At 37.0% G+C, this 17,349-nt stretch overlaps 1 protein-coding gene across 1 annotated transcript in view; it reads right to left on the reverse strand.

The window, feature by feature from the left end:
- EML6 (EMAP like 6) overlaps window positions 1–17,349 on the reverse strand; it is a gene marked incomplete at its 5' end in the record, with an annotated part of 80,480 nt that overhangs the window by 17,889 nt on the left and 45,242 nt on the right. The window contains 9 exons of the mRNA XM_029086808.1: window positions 858–866; window positions 2,150–2,164; window positions 11,024–11,150; window positions 11,380–11,581; window positions 11,692–11,868; window positions 12,509–12,597; window positions 14,340–14,471; window positions 14,743–14,895; window positions 16,096–16,237. Coding sequence (XP_028942641.1) covers window positions 858–866; window positions 2,150–2,164; window positions 11,024–11,150; window positions 11,380–11,581; window positions 11,692–11,868; window positions 12,509–12,597; window positions 14,340–14,471; window positions 14,743–14,895; window positions 16,096–16,237 — 1,046 coding nt within the window. The remainder of the gene's footprint in view (window positions 1–857; window positions 867–2,149; window positions 2,165–11,023; window positions 11,151–11,379; window positions 11,582–11,691; window positions 11,869–12,508; window positions 12,598–14,339; window positions 14,472–14,742; window positions 14,896–16,095; window positions 16,238–17,349) is intronic.

The raw sequence follows: 17,349 nt of genomic DNA on the forward strand, positions 1-17,349 counted from the left end.
GCCTCTAGAAGTTCATGACCCTACAAAATCAAATGCCTGCTGCACAGGCTCCACTTTAGATGACCATTGTGTTAATTTAAGCATAATAATTCTCCTTTTCTGTTAACAGAAATTCATGAGGGCTAATTCTAAGCCTGTCAACAGCAGAACAGAGCTGTGAAATTTGCACTGGATTACTGAAGAAGTCGGCCCATAGAAATCTGGCCTAGATTCTTTATCATATTTGATCATCTTTTACTTAGAAAATGGATCTTGCAAGAAGCCTGGGGTAGATGTGGTGATGACAAAAGAATAGATATTGTTAAATGCTTGCTCCAAAACATTACTTGATGGTTGCTGTCAATAACACAAAAAGACCCCACTGCATGCCTTTAAACTCCAGTTGCAGATTCTGGAGACGTGGTTAAACAGTGGGGTTCTACAAGTGAAAAACTAAAATGTCTGGCCTCAGTTTATCTAATAAACATTGAAATCTGGAAAGCATTTCTATATGTTGTGAAAATTAGATCATTCTTGTCCTTTTACTGTAAGTACCATTAATTCTTGTTTTGCAAAAATTAATTGTCAAAGAATTAAATCACTTTTGCTTAGAGGGAGCTGCTTTTTCTGGACTTGTATTTTTTTATGAAAGGTATTAAAGGCAATAACTGTCAAAATGCACAGCTAGAACACTTGTTGTTACACAGCTAGAATACTTATTGCAGAAGTAAATAACATGAAAATCTGAGCTCTAAAAAAGACAGAAAAAAGCCACAGGTAAACAAACTAACCCACTTCTTGAGCAAAAAGCAAACTCACTAGGTACTAGCAAAGTACATTAGCAGGTGATCTTGTGACATTAAAAGAGTGAAAGTTACCTTGATCCCCTTGTAAGCAGCAAACAAAGCCAAGTAAGAAACTTAATACAGGTTACGTGTACTTCTGACCACTTTACTCATGCACAAGCATTTTTAGAGTTGATCAGTCATTCCTTTGTGGCACAAAACATGCTATCCAAGCATGCCAGCAAGAACTAAAACAGAAATTAAAGAGTGCACCAGTCTACAAATTCAGAAACATCATACTCTGGCATCACTGGGTGTACTCTGAACTAAACAAAGATCCTACAGGACAGAGGGAAAAAAGGAAGCGACGTCCATGCTTCCTGCACACTTTATACTGAAGGAGAATGTGATTCCATGTGCTTTTTTATTTTCAGGTGCCTGACAGGGATGGAAACTGGTAGAAACTTAACAGTCTCATAAGCACTGTTGAGAATTTTACACAATCGATGCTTGTTTTCTATCCTAGCTCAGCCTGCAATTTAGCCTCATAATTGTTCATTGGTAGGCCAACTTACTTAGGGGACAGCTTGTACTTTTTTGTTCACAGGAAAACAAGTACCTTTATTTTCTCTGAAATGGTCAATCAAGCCATGTTACATAACCATCAGTGGTAATTGGACTGAATAGCAGCACAATCACCAGTAGAAAAGGAGTGGAGGAAATTATTACAAAACTTAATTCTCTTACAAAATAAAATCATTATGTGATGCTAGAACAGCAAAAGCCATTTCAGCCCAGATTTACTAAGGCCTTTGAATCAGCACTTACAAAAGTGGTAACTTATTTTCTTGTATGCTTCCTGCTTTTCTTTCTGTTTTAGCATAATTTTAAAATGGATCATTTTTACATTTCCTTACCTAGGAATAAGAGTTAAAGTTTATGACAAGAGCAAGCCAAAATTTTTTATGAAAACAAGAGAACACTACCACTATGACATGACTGATAATCACTAGACTGTAAGCATGAGATTTAATTTAGAAACATTCACATACACTTGTATATGTATCTATTCACAGTACACACAAACACAAATGTTGTGTGCATTCATATATACATGTACATGTATATACACACACACATGTATGCATTCATTGCCTTAATTAACATCTTAATAAAACAAATGTAAAGCAGCATCAGGTTCACTTTAATTTTTAACAAGCCTGTGACTACACTTACTTTATTTTGATACATAAGATGGCAGTTTCAAGAAAAGAAATTTGCACTGTAGCAAGTTACATATATTTACCCCTTTTTAACTATGCAATCTGCATTGTACATTGACAGCAATCTGTGCTTTTTCTGTGCTGTGTGTTGTTAGTACTTACTTGACAATTCCCTGCCTCCAAAGGAAAGCAAGTTAAAACATAATACAAGCATTAACGGTTTCTTTCCAGTAATTTTAAATAAATGTGCTTTTATTACATTATGGGATGAGTAAGTTCCAGGAAAGATAAGACACAATCAGACATTAGAGGGCTTTCAGTTTTTTAGATACTGTGAATACAGCAAATAAAATTTGTTACTAATGATTATCTCGATGATATGCTTACACAAGTTTGCATGGTTATAAATCAGTGCACTAGCTCTGGATTTAAACTTACAAAATCTCACCCACTGTCTTTATGGGTCTTCATGCAGAAATGTAAAGAAGGTGCAAGTGACAATTCATTCACTCTCACCTACCCAGGAAGGCTATCTGAAATGGCCAAGACTGATGAGCAGGAAGAGAAGCCTAAATCACAGGTGGGGTAAACAGGCAGCACTAGGACAGAGAATATCAGACAGACATACCCAGAGCTGGAAAGCAGGTGAAGAGGGAATGGGGTTTTGGACGAGTGAAGCACCTTGAGGGAGAAAAGAGGTGTGATCTTACAGAACAGGGCCACAGTGGGGGCGGGGAGTTAGATCCATTTAGTCGGAAAATAAAGGCGAGAAAAAGATTAGCAAAAATTGTTATGATAAATTCTATGGGACAGGGATAAGCAACTCATGTTTTTAGAGCACATGGTGTAATTCTTCTCTGATGAGAGGCACTGTCTGCATCAGTAATAAATTGGCAAGAACACAAATATTCTGTTCTGATGCCAATGGGAACAGACTTCAATCTTCAGAAACAATGTTGCATGAAAGTGACAAACAATGAGGTTTGGAATATAGACTGGTGTACAAAAATGTCCTGACACTGAGAAGGTGATGGGCTGGGCCCAGCAGAAACGGGTAGAGAAGAAGTCTGAGAGAGTCCAAATGCAGGACTAACACGTGCATTTAGATGGCTGCTACCTGGAGAGGGAACACACTTGGATGCTACACAAAAATAAAAATTTTCAGGACTGCTCCCAAGAAGAGAATGCAAGGTTGAAAGAGAGGTAAGATGATCCACTACTGGTAGGTTTGTTTGGACAAAAGAATTAAAAGTACAAGATTTAAAAAGCATACTGTTCATTTCAGGGAAAAAAATGCAAAAGCAGCTTTTAAAAGTACGCTTCCACTAGTTGACAGGAGGGGGACTCCCAAGTGCCTTAAAACTGCTGCAAAAGTCCTAGAGCTTTAAGAAATTATTAAAAGATTTTGTGAATTTTAAACCCCTGGATTTTCCCATGCCAACATATATAGGAGTTCTACATACAACTTTTCCTGCTGTTACTTTTACTTTACATTTTGGAGATAACACAAGACAACAAAAAAGAATAGTACTCTTATGAAAATATCCTACTCTCTTATACAGTGGATCAAAGCAAAGCTGAAACAAAACTAAAGGGAAACATCAATTGTAATCTGACTTATTTTTTAAAAGCATAGCACTAAAAAAGCCTTAGCATGGTTACAACATTTATGATTTCACATGTATGCTGATGCACTCTTTAAAACAAACAAACAAAAACCAAACAGGTATTGCAGAACATATGGTGGTGATAGCCATTTTCATATTTTGTAAGGGAAGCTAGTCATTGCATTCACATGTCATTCTTGTTCAGTCTCCAAATGTGAAACAAGCAGAAAAGCAGATTAATAAGAAGGATAATCAGTTCTGAATGAAATCTGAAGGCCTTTACTTTTTAGCAAGTTTATTGCTCTAAACTTTTTGTAAAGCTGTTAAACTAAACAACTACTGTAAGTAGGCTGGCCCTATCACATAGAGATCTGCCACACATAATACACTGGACAGACAGGGCTGTCTGGAAGACCCCTCAGCCCCCTTTGCCAAAACCAGCTTCAAGGAACACATTGTAACATGCTTTAGGAAAAACATAACTTTCTGCCTTGGAGCTAAAAGTTTTGAATACCTCAGGTAATAAGACTTCAGAATGCTATCCAAGGCATCAGAATCAACCCAACTTCGGCATATTCTGGAAGGTCTCTCTCTTTCCTTAGGCTTTTCTTGGAGTTTCTGATCATGTTTGAGAGGAAGAGTCTTCTCCTTTTGTTTTGTTATTCCTTACATGAACTCTGACATATTTTGAAGCTGTGCTCATTTTAAATGTAAAAATATTCAACTAATACTATATAGAGAACTTTTTAGGCTGGAGGTAAAACATAACAGGCAGATAAAACAGCATCGTTCCCCTGCACAGCAAAACGTATCAGAAACAATGCTTTTTTGATCTTTCTTGGACTACAACTTTCAAAACAACCCTCAAAAAAAGCTGAATTTTTCACATCAGCCTCAGTGCAGAGAGCAGTCAAGTTCAGAGAGAGAAATGTTGTGCATTGTGGCAGTATTGGCATCCCTCAACTCCACACCTACTAAGTGTCACACAAATGAAAAAGACCTTTGCGTCAGCTTTGGGCTGACCTGTGGGTAAAGTGAGATTGACTATGAGTTCAGTAGGTTGGCAGGGACTGTAAAAATAGCAGTTACAATGTGTTCAAGCCTTGGGGACAACTGTGATGAAACCAGCATGCTTCCAAATACATTTAGGATGCATTAACTTGACATGATGTTGTTGAGAAGGTAAAAGTGAATATTCCAAAGGACGCTACTCATTTTCAAACAGTAGGTTTCTGCTGAAAGAAACCCAAAGTTATTTTCTCCACCCCAGAGATGTGTTTTTCCAGATACATTTTGAATAGTTCCCACCTACACATAAATACAACACGGATTCACATTCAAAGCTTTTACAGCGCACCCACGGAAGTGTACGTGTAAAAGTGTATGAACAAATTTTGTAACCATATGTCTAACAATTCAGTTTATGGTGCAAAGGCTTGTACCTGCCACTTGTGGGGGCTTATAAAATTCAGTTCATGTTGGTTTAAATAAATAAATAATAAAAAGAAAAATATTTGAAGAGAGAAAATCCAACTTCTTAACCTTCTTTAACTTCTCATCTTTATCAGAACATATGATTACAAATGATGCACAATGACACAGTTGAGAACAGGCTCTGAGACAGATAACTTGCAGAGTGAGACAAGCCAGTACGTTAAGAAAACAGAAAACTAGACAAACATGCCAATGCTGCTTTTTGTTTTCAACACATTCAACCTGCTTTAAAGGGTTTTCCATCACCAGGTATACTAAAAGAGTTTTCAGTTTATGTAGTCATGCAAATCAAACTAAATGAAAGCTGCAAACATAGGATATATGTTAGTGGTTAGTAGAATGCAAAATGCAAATATATCTTTGCCTTTCGTATTAGTAACATAGTCTTCACGCAAGCTTGTTTTACATCTTATCGTGTAAATTACTTGACAGTTAAAATGGTCCCAGTTCAAATGTCACCCCTTTTCTGAAATTAAGTACAATTCCTGAGTAGCACACAGTATAGCTTACAATTGTCCTGAATTGTCTGGGACAGTCCCACCAGTTACCAAGTGGTCCCGTGGTGTGGGAGCACTGCTTTTGGAGCTCCCACACCGCGAGACGGCTCCTGCAGCACCTCTCATTGGCACCCCACTTCTGTGCCATACAGGCAGAGCAAAGAAGAGGATGCCAATCAGAGGAGCAAAAAAGGAAGAGAAAAATAAGGGCAGGTGAGGAGGATAGGAGAACAGACATGGAAAGGGAGAAGAGAAGAAGAAAAACAAGAAGGTTGGGGAGAGGAGAGAAAAACAACAATCAATTAATTATCTTAACCAAATGCACTGACTAATACAACTCTAAGACATTTATAAACTGTTCCTCAGCCTCATCTCTACTGCAATTTCTCCATCCTAAAGTCATAACTGCTGACAGAGACAGTAAATCTTGGGTCCCCCACAAAAATACTAGACTATTATTTATTTAAAATCCTGCAAGTAAAATCTACCATGTCACTTGTATGTTCAAGATATTTGCAGAATCATCATAATTTTAATTATGTAAATAAATGAGACAGGAAAAGTACATCTGATAAATTGCTTTCATCTTCTTTACTAAGGAAAAACTTTAATATTATCCCCAAGTTTGTAATCGATAAGTTTTTTGCCTTTTATAGTCATTAAATTTCTCTGCCCAGTTTGCTTAGGGGCCCAATACTCTGGAGATCTGGAGAAGGTTAGTGTGATAAGAGATTTCCTTTCCATCTTGCTAAGCACAGAGCATGTGCTAGGTAGTAATATAGGATGCAGAGCAGCTGCTCAAAGTCACCGTTATCTTGTATTGAGTATTACATCCAATCTCTCCTCCTACTCTCTTTCCCACGATGGGGGAGAGAAGGGACAAGAATTGCTGGCTCCTCTCTTTTGACAAAAAGACAGTAGAGTAAGTCTTTGTATTAATGTGGGGGGAGTAATTTGTGAATTGTTGACTCCTTTCCAGAAGGGAGGTGGTGGTTGCAAAGCTTTCCCCTCGTAATCTGGCACTGCCTGTATCAGCTCTCAACATACACACACAATCCTTCAGGAGACACACCACTGCTCTCGAGATCAGACTCCTCCTGAATTGTACAATGAATTATTTCTAGAGAGATAATGTACTTTGAGTTTTTTCAGATTCACCACTCTTAATATTACAGACACATAGAGTTCTGCAAGCTTATTCTAGTAAACACAAAGGTTAAAAAGATGGAAATGTAGCTATAATAAAGAGGAAGATAATCCAGCCATCTTCTTGAACCAGAACTGTCTCCTAGATGTCACACAGTACCTTTCAAGCATATCTGTATTATATAAGCATGGAAATAACTTGTTCAGCAACAATTCACCTTCTGAATATTACTATTTAAAGAAAGATATATAGTGAGCTTAAAGTTCTTAACCCCCAGAAGCAGCTCAGAGCAACAGCCCCATCTGTTCCTCTCTCTTCCTGAGCTGGAAGCTAGAAACTTGTTTTGTTTTTTTTCCCTCTTTTTATTCTTTCCTTAATTTAAACTTACTTTGTTTCATTCTGGGTTTCTACCCACTACATCTATGAATAAGTACAGACACACAAGGAAAATACAGCAAGGGGCACATTTCTTCTCCTTAGATCCTAATTGCATTTTGCAGTGAAGTGGACCAGCAGTTTTCCAGGATTTTGGATTAACTCACTGCTTCTAACTTAAACAGCTTTCCATCTTGTAACATAATTTTCAAAATTCACACAGTACGTAATCAGTCTCAGGGTATGCACTTCCCATCAGATGCACAATCCTTGGGGTCTTCATACAGACATATGGCACAATTACAAAGAGGAAAGATTTGGGATTTGGAATATTGTCTCCAGACAATCTTCTCCCTCAAAAGATCACCAGGTTTTCCCACATACCTGCCTGAAAGAAAATGGAATACATCCTCTTGTTCCCTTCTTCATATGTGAAGGGACTGGGAGAGGCTTTTGCCTTTTTCAGAAAATTTAAAGCTTCAGTATTACTTGCTACCATTCTCACTGAACTCTGTGCACAGAAATTTCAAAACTCCTGGTCCTGAAGACTCACTGATTTAGAACTTAGGTTTTCCTGAACACTCACAGTTGAGTACCTGTAGGCTTTTAATTTCATCTGGCTTGATCCACTGCCACTTTTGAACCTTGTAGGTACAAAGAAAAGTTAGCCAACTGCTTTCAGGAAGCTTTTAGAATACAGTCAGACGAACCATTCATTAGCCGCTGCATTCTTTTTTATTCTCAGAAAATATGACAGCTGGCACAGCTACGAAGCTTGCCTCATAATTCATGTCTTATGAGAGAAGTCAGCTTCACTCTGAAGCACTCCTAATTGGGAGTGTTGAGACTCTGCATAGATTGTTCCTGTATTTGTACAATTGTGGCCAAAAACTAAAGTATTTTTTTGCAGTAAAAATTAATATATTGGATACTTCTATTGCAGTATCCAATATATTAATCTCATTTTACTGCATCGAAAATGCAGTACCTTTCACAGCTTAAAGCCCTATCCCAGCATAGCCTCAGAAACCTTCAGGTTTGCATACATTTCACCATAAAATTTCTGCCTCTAACTGTTTGACTATAAATTCTGGTAATTTATATTAATCCGATGAAGGAAGGGAAGTGAATATATATTTGCCTAACAAGCTATATATGAAAAGCATGGCATCTGTTGACAAATTTATCAGAACACAAAACCCAAATACTAAAGATTAAATTATACTGAAGTAGCTGTAACTGAAAGAGGACATACAAAAGTGTGTAGAACAGCTGTGACTCTTCAGCAGAAAAGAAGGAAAAGACAGTTACAAGGGTTTATTTTTAAGCTATTTTAAAATTAACTACAAAACTATTGATTACATAGAGACAGTAAGAAGAAAAAAAAAAAGATACAGAGAATGTTTAAACCTTCCTTTTTGCCAAGTGGAAACACTTGGGCATACTAGAGGAGCTTCCAGCTGCAGTGTTGCTTTGTAGTGTTGGATAGCACAAAGCACTTTTCCCTGCATTACAGATTATCAATGTCAGTTTGACAAACTGGAAGCCTCCTTCAGTTGTCTTGTTACGTGCTGCTTTGGAGGTGCTATGTGTTTTGTTAAAAAGGTTGAAAAAGGGAAACTGTCTGTTGATTTCAGGGGGTACCTTCCTCCACAGCAACACATCAGGTTCAGCTGAATCAACTTATGCAGCGTAGGACTGAGAAGGTGGACAGACGCAGAAGTGAGGAAGCCTGCAATGTAAGTGGCAGACTGAGGTACGCCTCTAGAAGCAGGGTACTTGCTTACATCAGAGAGCAGACCCACGGCCAGATTTCAGAGAAGGAAAATTTCCTATAGACCTGAAGGGACTATGGTGATTTTCACTCCTGGACTGAAAATAGTGCTGAAAAGTTGCAGAAGAGACTGATGCTTATGCTCATATTGTTGGTAACTCACTAGTACAAAACAATCATAAGCCCAGCTTAAATGGTCAATTAAACTCACTCTGCAGTTGCTTTTGCATCATTGAAGCAGAATAAAGCAGCTGGAAGGTACAAGGGTTTCTGGTGTAAAACATCTGTACATTGTACCATTGGCACTTGTTATTTCATGTATAATAACAATTTATCAGTATTCACCCAAAATATTTTTTTTTTCCTTTTTTAGCTCAATCTTAAAACGTTCATGTTTACTAGATAATATATTACGCCTTTTTATTGAAAAATGGAGGAACAAACACTTTATATGAGTAAATGAGAAAATGGAAAGATAGATCCTTAAAAGAAAGGGAAAAGAAATGGTTATGGTCCAACATTTTATTAAAAAAAAATCACTAATCCTCCTTCTGCATCTTTTTGTTAAAGGTGTGATGAAAAAAAAAGGGTGCAACATTTTTCTTATTTTCACACCCAACATTTGTTCTCCTATTCAAATACCACACGAAAAATTATGAATTATTACTTTCTGTCCACAATGTTCAGCATTGCACTGTTTGAGAGTTTTAAAAACATTAACTTATTTTTCAAAGGCCTACATGAAATTAGGAAGTATTACTAACTCCATTTTCTATCTTGCAAATCAGGACACTAAGGAGATTTAAAGCCCAAAATCTCGAAAGTTGCCACTAGCTTTACTTCAGTAGTCAAGTAAGCAAACCTTAGACCTTAATCTGGTCAATGTAATCACGTGTTACATGCTTGTTCAAAGGACTCCTTAAATGATCTCTGCTTGCAGCTATCAGTATACAGTTTTCCTGCAAATTCAGCCTTACATCTCTCAACTGACAGCAGGAATGAGGCACATAGAGTTAGAGGCTACCTGCAAAATCTTCTACCCACCAACCATCACCAAGAAGCTCTGTAACAGAAGCAGGAACAGCAAGAAGGCAGCTCTCCACAGGCTCCGGAGTGCTCTTTTCTTGCCATCTGGGCCTCTTTGTACACGCAGCTCTCTCTTGAACAACACCTGCAGCCGGGATCCTACAGTGCACCAGCGCTTACTTCTGCACCCACTGTGTTCCCTGAGGACTACATATCCTGTTCTCTTACTAGGGCAGGATCCTTGTGGAGAGAATAATATGCCATCACACTACTGGTATTGTTACTAGTCATGTGTTCTGGGTAAACTGGAAGGAAACAGCTAAGCTTAAATTCTTTCTGTGGGTTAACCCGCAGCAGTCCTTTTTGTCAGCGCACAATGTTGGGCAAGCGCAAGAAAACTCAGGATAAAAGAACGACCACTTATAAAAAGAAATTCTATCAAAAGAGACTGCATGGATTCAGAGTTGAGTCATCAGCTCAATTCACAGATGTAGATTTACTGTTTCAGATTACAAAGGGGAATATACTTTACTGGTTATAGATACTCCTGTTCTGCCCCAGCATCCTGCCCCAGTCAGAGTTTTTATTCACCCACTCTCCTTGGTCTGTTTCACTGGACCTCCCCCTCTATGCTCAGATATTACCTCTTTTCTTTACTGTCCTCCCCAATACTGGTCTCCTTCCAGCTTATTATTTTTTCCAAATAATTCAGCCTAAGGTCGACACGTGCCATGGGAAATTTCCGCTTTAACAGTAACAACCTGACACAATTATATGCAACTGAAAAATCTTTCAATGAAAACACCACCAAAAGCCTTAACTACTATCACAATTGCCCTGCTGCAGACATGTGCACAGCTACACACAGTAATTAGAAAAGAATGTAACTGCTTACTGAACAGCAGAAGAGAACACAACACTCACAGGTGTTTTACTTACATACACATATTTTTCTCCATCACATTAAGACGTTGTAGCCTGTGAACACCATTTTAAATGTTATCTTGTGGATTTTAAAATTCCTGTCTTTTTTCTAAGGACTAATTTTAGCTGAATGAAAAGAGATTCAAAATAATTCAATGTACATTTGGAAATGAATGCCTTGGGGTGACATACCTCTCTTCTACTGAAACTTCCTTCAGCTGTTGATGTGGTTTTGTCCCTTCCATTTCTCGGATGCTTACTGCATAGATCTTAGTTGTATAATCAATTGCTTTTTCTCGTGCAACATCACTATCATAACCTTAGAAAAATAAAACATAAAATAAAACAAACTACCCTTGTTCCATAGCGGAAGAGTAGAAAACATGAAGATCTGCACCAATAAAAGGAAGGAAAAAAATCCTACCAATCTCACCCTACCCTGAACTTTAGCACATGAAAGTTTCTTGCCCACTTGAAGTTAAATGCCTGTGTGAGTCTCTGTGGAATGAAGACTAAATTAAAGAAGTGTTTTATACAATACTTCTTACCTCCATCTTCTTCTGCATCTGTGTCTGATTCTTCACTATCAACCAGCTTACTCTCCTGAATGCCCAAAAATTCTCTGGTCCAGATCATCAAAGCTGTATCAGCACCACCTACAGTCAGCAGCACAGAATCATTGTGTAACCACCGCACGTTGGTTACCTGTGCGCTGTGACCCACGTACTTCTTGAATTTTGCATGTTGGCCCTGTAGCACAAAGAATTTGCATATTAGCAGTCTGACATATTGGAAACAGCGTCTCCCTCAATTCCTTTTCTTGCGCAGTTTGTAATCACAGAAATAAATACACTTATTACCTTCACTGGATACGAAAAAAGCTTCACAAAACCAAAATCATCTCCTGTAGCTAACAGTGTCCCATCTTTTGTAAGACTAGCTGCATTTACAACGGTGACGTCACTGTGCATGGGCCAAATTCCTTCACAGGTAGGACCAAGAACACATGTCCAGGTGTCCCACTCAATCTTCTCTATCTGAAAAAAAATTTCCCCCAAAGAAGTCATCTTAATACATACTAAATACACACTGGTTTCATACGTATATTTTTCTATGCTTGATATTAAATTAATTTTTCTAGTGTTTTTAAGAAACTGCTCACTAGTTCCAGCTTGTTAATACAAACTGCATATCTTCATCAACTGGCTTAAAACTTTAAACATTCCCGTTTTCCCAAGATAGAGAATAATTTGGATACAAATATCCTCAAAGATTTTCTGAGATGCTAAACATTGGCAATTTTGTAGAAGAATTATGTGTCATAAATAATCAACACAACTGAAAGCCAGGTCACGCTGTTTAAAGACGGTTTTTAACCTGAATACACAGAAAAAAGATGATTGTTCAGGAAATGGGATTAGGGGAAGTGACTACTATCAAACAAACAACAATAAATTTAAAGATACAAAGAGAAACTTGCAAGTTCTACCATTTACAAATGCTAGGAAAGACATGGTACACAATGAGCAAATAATTCTAATTCCAACCACTGTAAATATAGTATTTTAAAAGGGAAAAAAAATGCCATTTGAAGATTTGAAGACAAAATATGCTAATTTTTAACAGTCCAGAAAAATAACTTTCACAGTAAAAAAATCCAGTAAGCATAGTTCATACCTCAGCAATTCTTATAATATGCCTTTTCCCCCTTGGTGCTTCAAAAAATAGTTGTTCTTTGGCACCAGAATTGACTTGCAATAACTTTCCTGGATACGAAATAAGAGTTTATTATGAATCTTATTAATTATTATTAATACTATGAACTTTCTTTTGATTGAATGAAGATATTTCTGGGGGTAAGCTAAGAAATTATCCTCCAGAGAGTTATTCATAGCAAAAATAAAACAGATGCTTAGAATCACTCTCATAGGAATCCTATACTCCTGATTCACTGAAGAAGTAATGTTTTAAATACCGTCCAACATCCCTAAATTACTGTCTTGCAGCAAATCACTTTCTTCTAAGAAATATTTTGCTTGTGTTTTCATCAGCATGACAATTTTTAAGTGTATGCTATTAATTTTAATAACAATTTTGCAAGACAGCTTTGCCAAAAGTTAAAGGCATTATAAAAATCTTGTCTATTTTGCACTGCCTAACTGTCACATAGTCCAGCTACACACCAAACTGTCCTTGAATATGAAGTTTATCATACCCATAGAAATACTGTGATATTATGAAGATAATCCTGTATGCAATCGATAGTATATTAGCAAGTATTTGTGTGTGAAGAACCAAAAAACACTTTAAAATTCAGTTTTGCAATATTTCTGATATAAGAAAATTAAAGGCATTTTCTGAGTTTTTCAAATTACAACAACTATACTAGTGTAAGAAATTCTGTGGGGATTTATTATTGTAGAAGTAATTCTACAATATCTAAATTGTGTAACTGCCAGGGATAGCACTCTTACTGAGAAAGACCGGATTAGATTATCAATTGATATGAACTACTGCAGCTCCAATGTTGCTATATGTTGACTAGGCATCTTGCCCTTTGTTACCTGAGCTACATTCAGTCTGTTGGAATCATGGGCAATAAGAATTGCAATATGGGCCTATAGTAATATCATGCCCTTCCTATCTGACCTGTATAAGACAGGTTATACAACTTAGTACATTAATCCCTTACTTCTAGAAGTTTAGATAGAGTTTCCAATAAATACCATTAAGGACACAAAGAATTTTAATTTTTCTTATACTTTATATCTGCACATGTAACACATCCAAGAACTCACTACTAGAGATATATCAGGTAAATTGCTATTATTATGTGTACACCCATCAGTTCTCAGATTCTCAGGGTTGTCAGCGGGCACACAGTGCCAGATCAGTTGCAGCACGGCTTACTAGCTCAAGAATGGCACCCAGACCTGAATGGGTTCTGCAAGGAGTTTAGCTCCTATTGATGTCAGTGAGCTTACACCACATTTTGGAACTAGCACAACAGAGGAAGCAGGGTTCAGACACACAGGTGGTTCCACACAGAATCATATTAGGTCCAGGAAGGCTTATTTGCATGACCTCATTATCAATCCTGCTAGACTTAATTAGTTGTGACAATAACGCTCTCTAACTTCATGGTCGTGACTGGCATGTAATGCTCAGCAAAGAAGAAAGGAAATTGGACATAAAAGAAAAAAAAAAAAAGAAAAATCTGCCATATACTGCCAAATGATAAAAAGAACAGGGCGAAGAAAAGCAGCATTATGCTCCTAAGTTACATTTTAGTCATATGTTGTTAGCAGTGAAGTACTCTGGTACAAACTCTGCAAGCAAGGATAAATTCCACCAACAAATATAACTGCACTGAACCCATATGGTACTTGAGGTTGAAAAATCATTTGCATTAGTAGTTACAAGTTATCTTAGTAACTGGCATGAGAACAGTTTCTAATATTCTGTTTTACAGGCATTTAAAATCTGTTTCTCTGGTCAAATATTTTACCTCTTGAGTCCCAGTCAATGTGTGTGATATAGCTAGATGCACCTTTACAAATGCCAACTCTTTTGCTGGTAAGTACATTGTAAATATCTACAAAATTATCATGGGAAGCCACAGCCAGGTACTTTCCTGATTCTGTAAAGAAGAGACACTGAGGTTATTAAAGGTGTACGTGTTATAATTATTATTGTTATGCATTTTTACTACTGTAGTGCATCCAAAGGCACTAGGTTAAGGGTGTTCCCCATTATACTAGGCTGCATACAACCTACAGAATTCTAAAGTATTTAAATGCATGGAGCACATATAAAGTCAGTCTACCTTCTGAACATTGAATCTGACGTCTAGAGGAGAAAAGCAAACTCCAAGATAAACACTGTCCTTTCACTTTATCACCTGATTATACCTCGTGAAAACTTTATATCTGAGATCATTTCCTTTCTGTGATGAAAAGATACCATATCTTCAACAGTGTCAGCATTTACCACCAGAAAACTCCCATCATTTAACCCTACAGCCAAGGCTTTCCCATCAGGAGAAAAGGCACAGCATCGTCCGCCTACAAAAGAAAATGGAAAGGAGTACCTTAAGGTTTACAAACTTGGGATTGAGAAAATCACTGGTAAACTGCAACTGAAAGGTTTTTACAACAAATATATACTTTAAAAATAGATTTATTATTTATTAAAACAAATATGTGACAGGAGGGCTATGATTAATGTTTTACTCAATGGGAATGTACCCTCTGTATAGGTTGTTCGTGAGCTGACAATGGTGATTTGATCAGTCTTGAAATGGGTTTAGGTGCAAATACCTAAACACCTTCCAACTATGTTTTAAACCCAGCAACGACAGAACAATAAAAACCAAGAAAAACCAAAAAGCACACAGAAAGGAAATCCAGGTGAAAAAATTGAAAGACTCATTCCAGGGAGCATAACTATATGTCTTTCAGGGATACTACACTTGAGAGCTTTTTCATTATGACTGAATAATGGTTCCTTTCAGGTGGAACACATTTAAAACAGATGAACTACACTTCCTCCACTTACTTTTTGCCTCAACATTATTTCTGACCATACTCTCTCATACAGCTATCCTCAGCCATCCCCAAGTTCACCTCTCCAAAACATTTGACTGTTTTCCCTCAGCCAGGTCCTGTGCTCTGGATTTGTCACTAAAAATGAAGCACGTTGAATTTATACCATAAAGTTTCCTGAAGGATATGAATGAGTAAACAAAATAAGAGTAATTTTGAGAAGGCAGCATTTCAACATAGCTCCTCTATTTTTATACAGAGGAGAGGTCAGTAAAACTGTTTGTTTTCAGAGAAGCTGGTATAACATATAAAGTTCACATGGCCACTGAAGGCTGATTGTGCTTGACATAGAGAAAATTTTACATTTGTATCTACAAGGAATCTTTTTAATGTCAGCAACAAATATGCTGGCCTTAAGTATTCTTAGGAAAGAAAATGATTTTGAGGTCAACTCATTCCTCCTGTAATCAGAGGAAAATAGATTAAAGTTCATCTTATTATTATTCATTACAATAGATTATAATCCTCTTTCTTTCTACCCTTTTCACTGACTTGACACATGCCAAAGACAATTTACTTCTTATGCTTCCAATTTCTTAATGACCGTGTCCTCTTCCTATCTAATTAACACCTGTGATATGCCCTAAAAGCAAAGACAGAACTGGTACAGAAATAGAGTGGTACCATTACTACCACAGTGTATGGCCAAATGAGAATTACCTTTTTTGAGTTTCCTCACTGCTAGCATGCGGTGCTGGGATGAAAGTTCCCAGATTCGCAGTGTTTTATCATCACTCACTGTTGCACAGACAGGCAAGAGAGGATGAGCTGCCAAGCCCCAGACTTCTCCTTCCATATGTCCCTAAAGGAAATAATTTAATATAAGAGAAAAATAATGCATTTGGGTTTATGTAATATGTTCTAGCACTTGTCCGGTCTCCTTTTACAAGTCTTAGGCAAGAAGGCTTTCATTATCTCCTCTGAAAAAGTTTCCACATTCAGAGACCTGAATGTCTACCCTGTTTCCTCTGATAACCATCTAAAATATACTCTTCCACAGTCTCCTCCAGTATTACTAGCTGTAATTCCTGTTCTTCCAATGCTCTCTCTTCTAGGCTTGAAATGAACAGGAAATAGTTATGCCCCAAACAAGATTTTATCCTGAAATCCTAATATGGGCTAATCTGTCTTCAAGGTTTATGTAATTTTTTAGATCCTGGAGAACTTGTTTGCCCAATGTACCCATACTTAGTTCTTTTAAGCTTTCCTCATAACTCAGTCTTCAACCTTTTGAATCACTCTTCCTGTTTTTTCTAGATTTCCTTCAACTTGCACACAGCTTGCTGGCACTGCATTTCAACGTTAAATAACATTCTCAATCCAGATTTCAGTTTGGTAACTGGCATTTTTGTTGAGATAGAAAAATACCATTAAAGGGGGAGGAATTGTCATGACATCTTAATTACACCTCATGTATTTTCTATTTTGCCTCAAGCTGATGCATGCAAGCATGTAATTTAAGCTGGACGGCAAATATAACACTTCTCTTTATCAGAAAACTCAAAGCAATTGGGTAATTTTAAGGTAATTTTACTATCTCACAACCTTACTATTCATGTGAAGGGAACTATATTAGGATGAGATTGCAATTCCAAATTAGTGAATGAGTTAAATAATTTATAAAATACAACTTCACTCATTTAGGTTAGTAAGGCTGTCATGCAGGTAATACAAATTTGAAAGATCACTTTTTGTGATCAGAACTAACTGGAAAGAAAAATACCAAACAAACAATATTTTTGTAAAAAAACAATGTTAATTTAGTCAATTACAAAAAAACCCCCCAAAACCAAAAATAAAACTTGACAAATCATAACTCAGTAAATGACATACAATTTTATATAGTGAGACATTAGGGTTACTCCAGACACTAAACCAAAGCAACATCAAGTACATCAGTGGACATATGCATTA

This window comes from Antrostomus carolinensis, unplaced genomic scaffold, assembly GCF_000700745.2.
Source record: "Antrostomus carolinensis isolate BGI_N321 unplaced genomic scaffold, ASM70074v2 scaffold3289, whole genome shotgun sequence".
Lineage (NCBI taxonomy): Eukaryota > Metazoa > Chordata > Aves > Caprimulgiformes > Caprimulgidae > Antrostomus > Antrostomus carolinensis.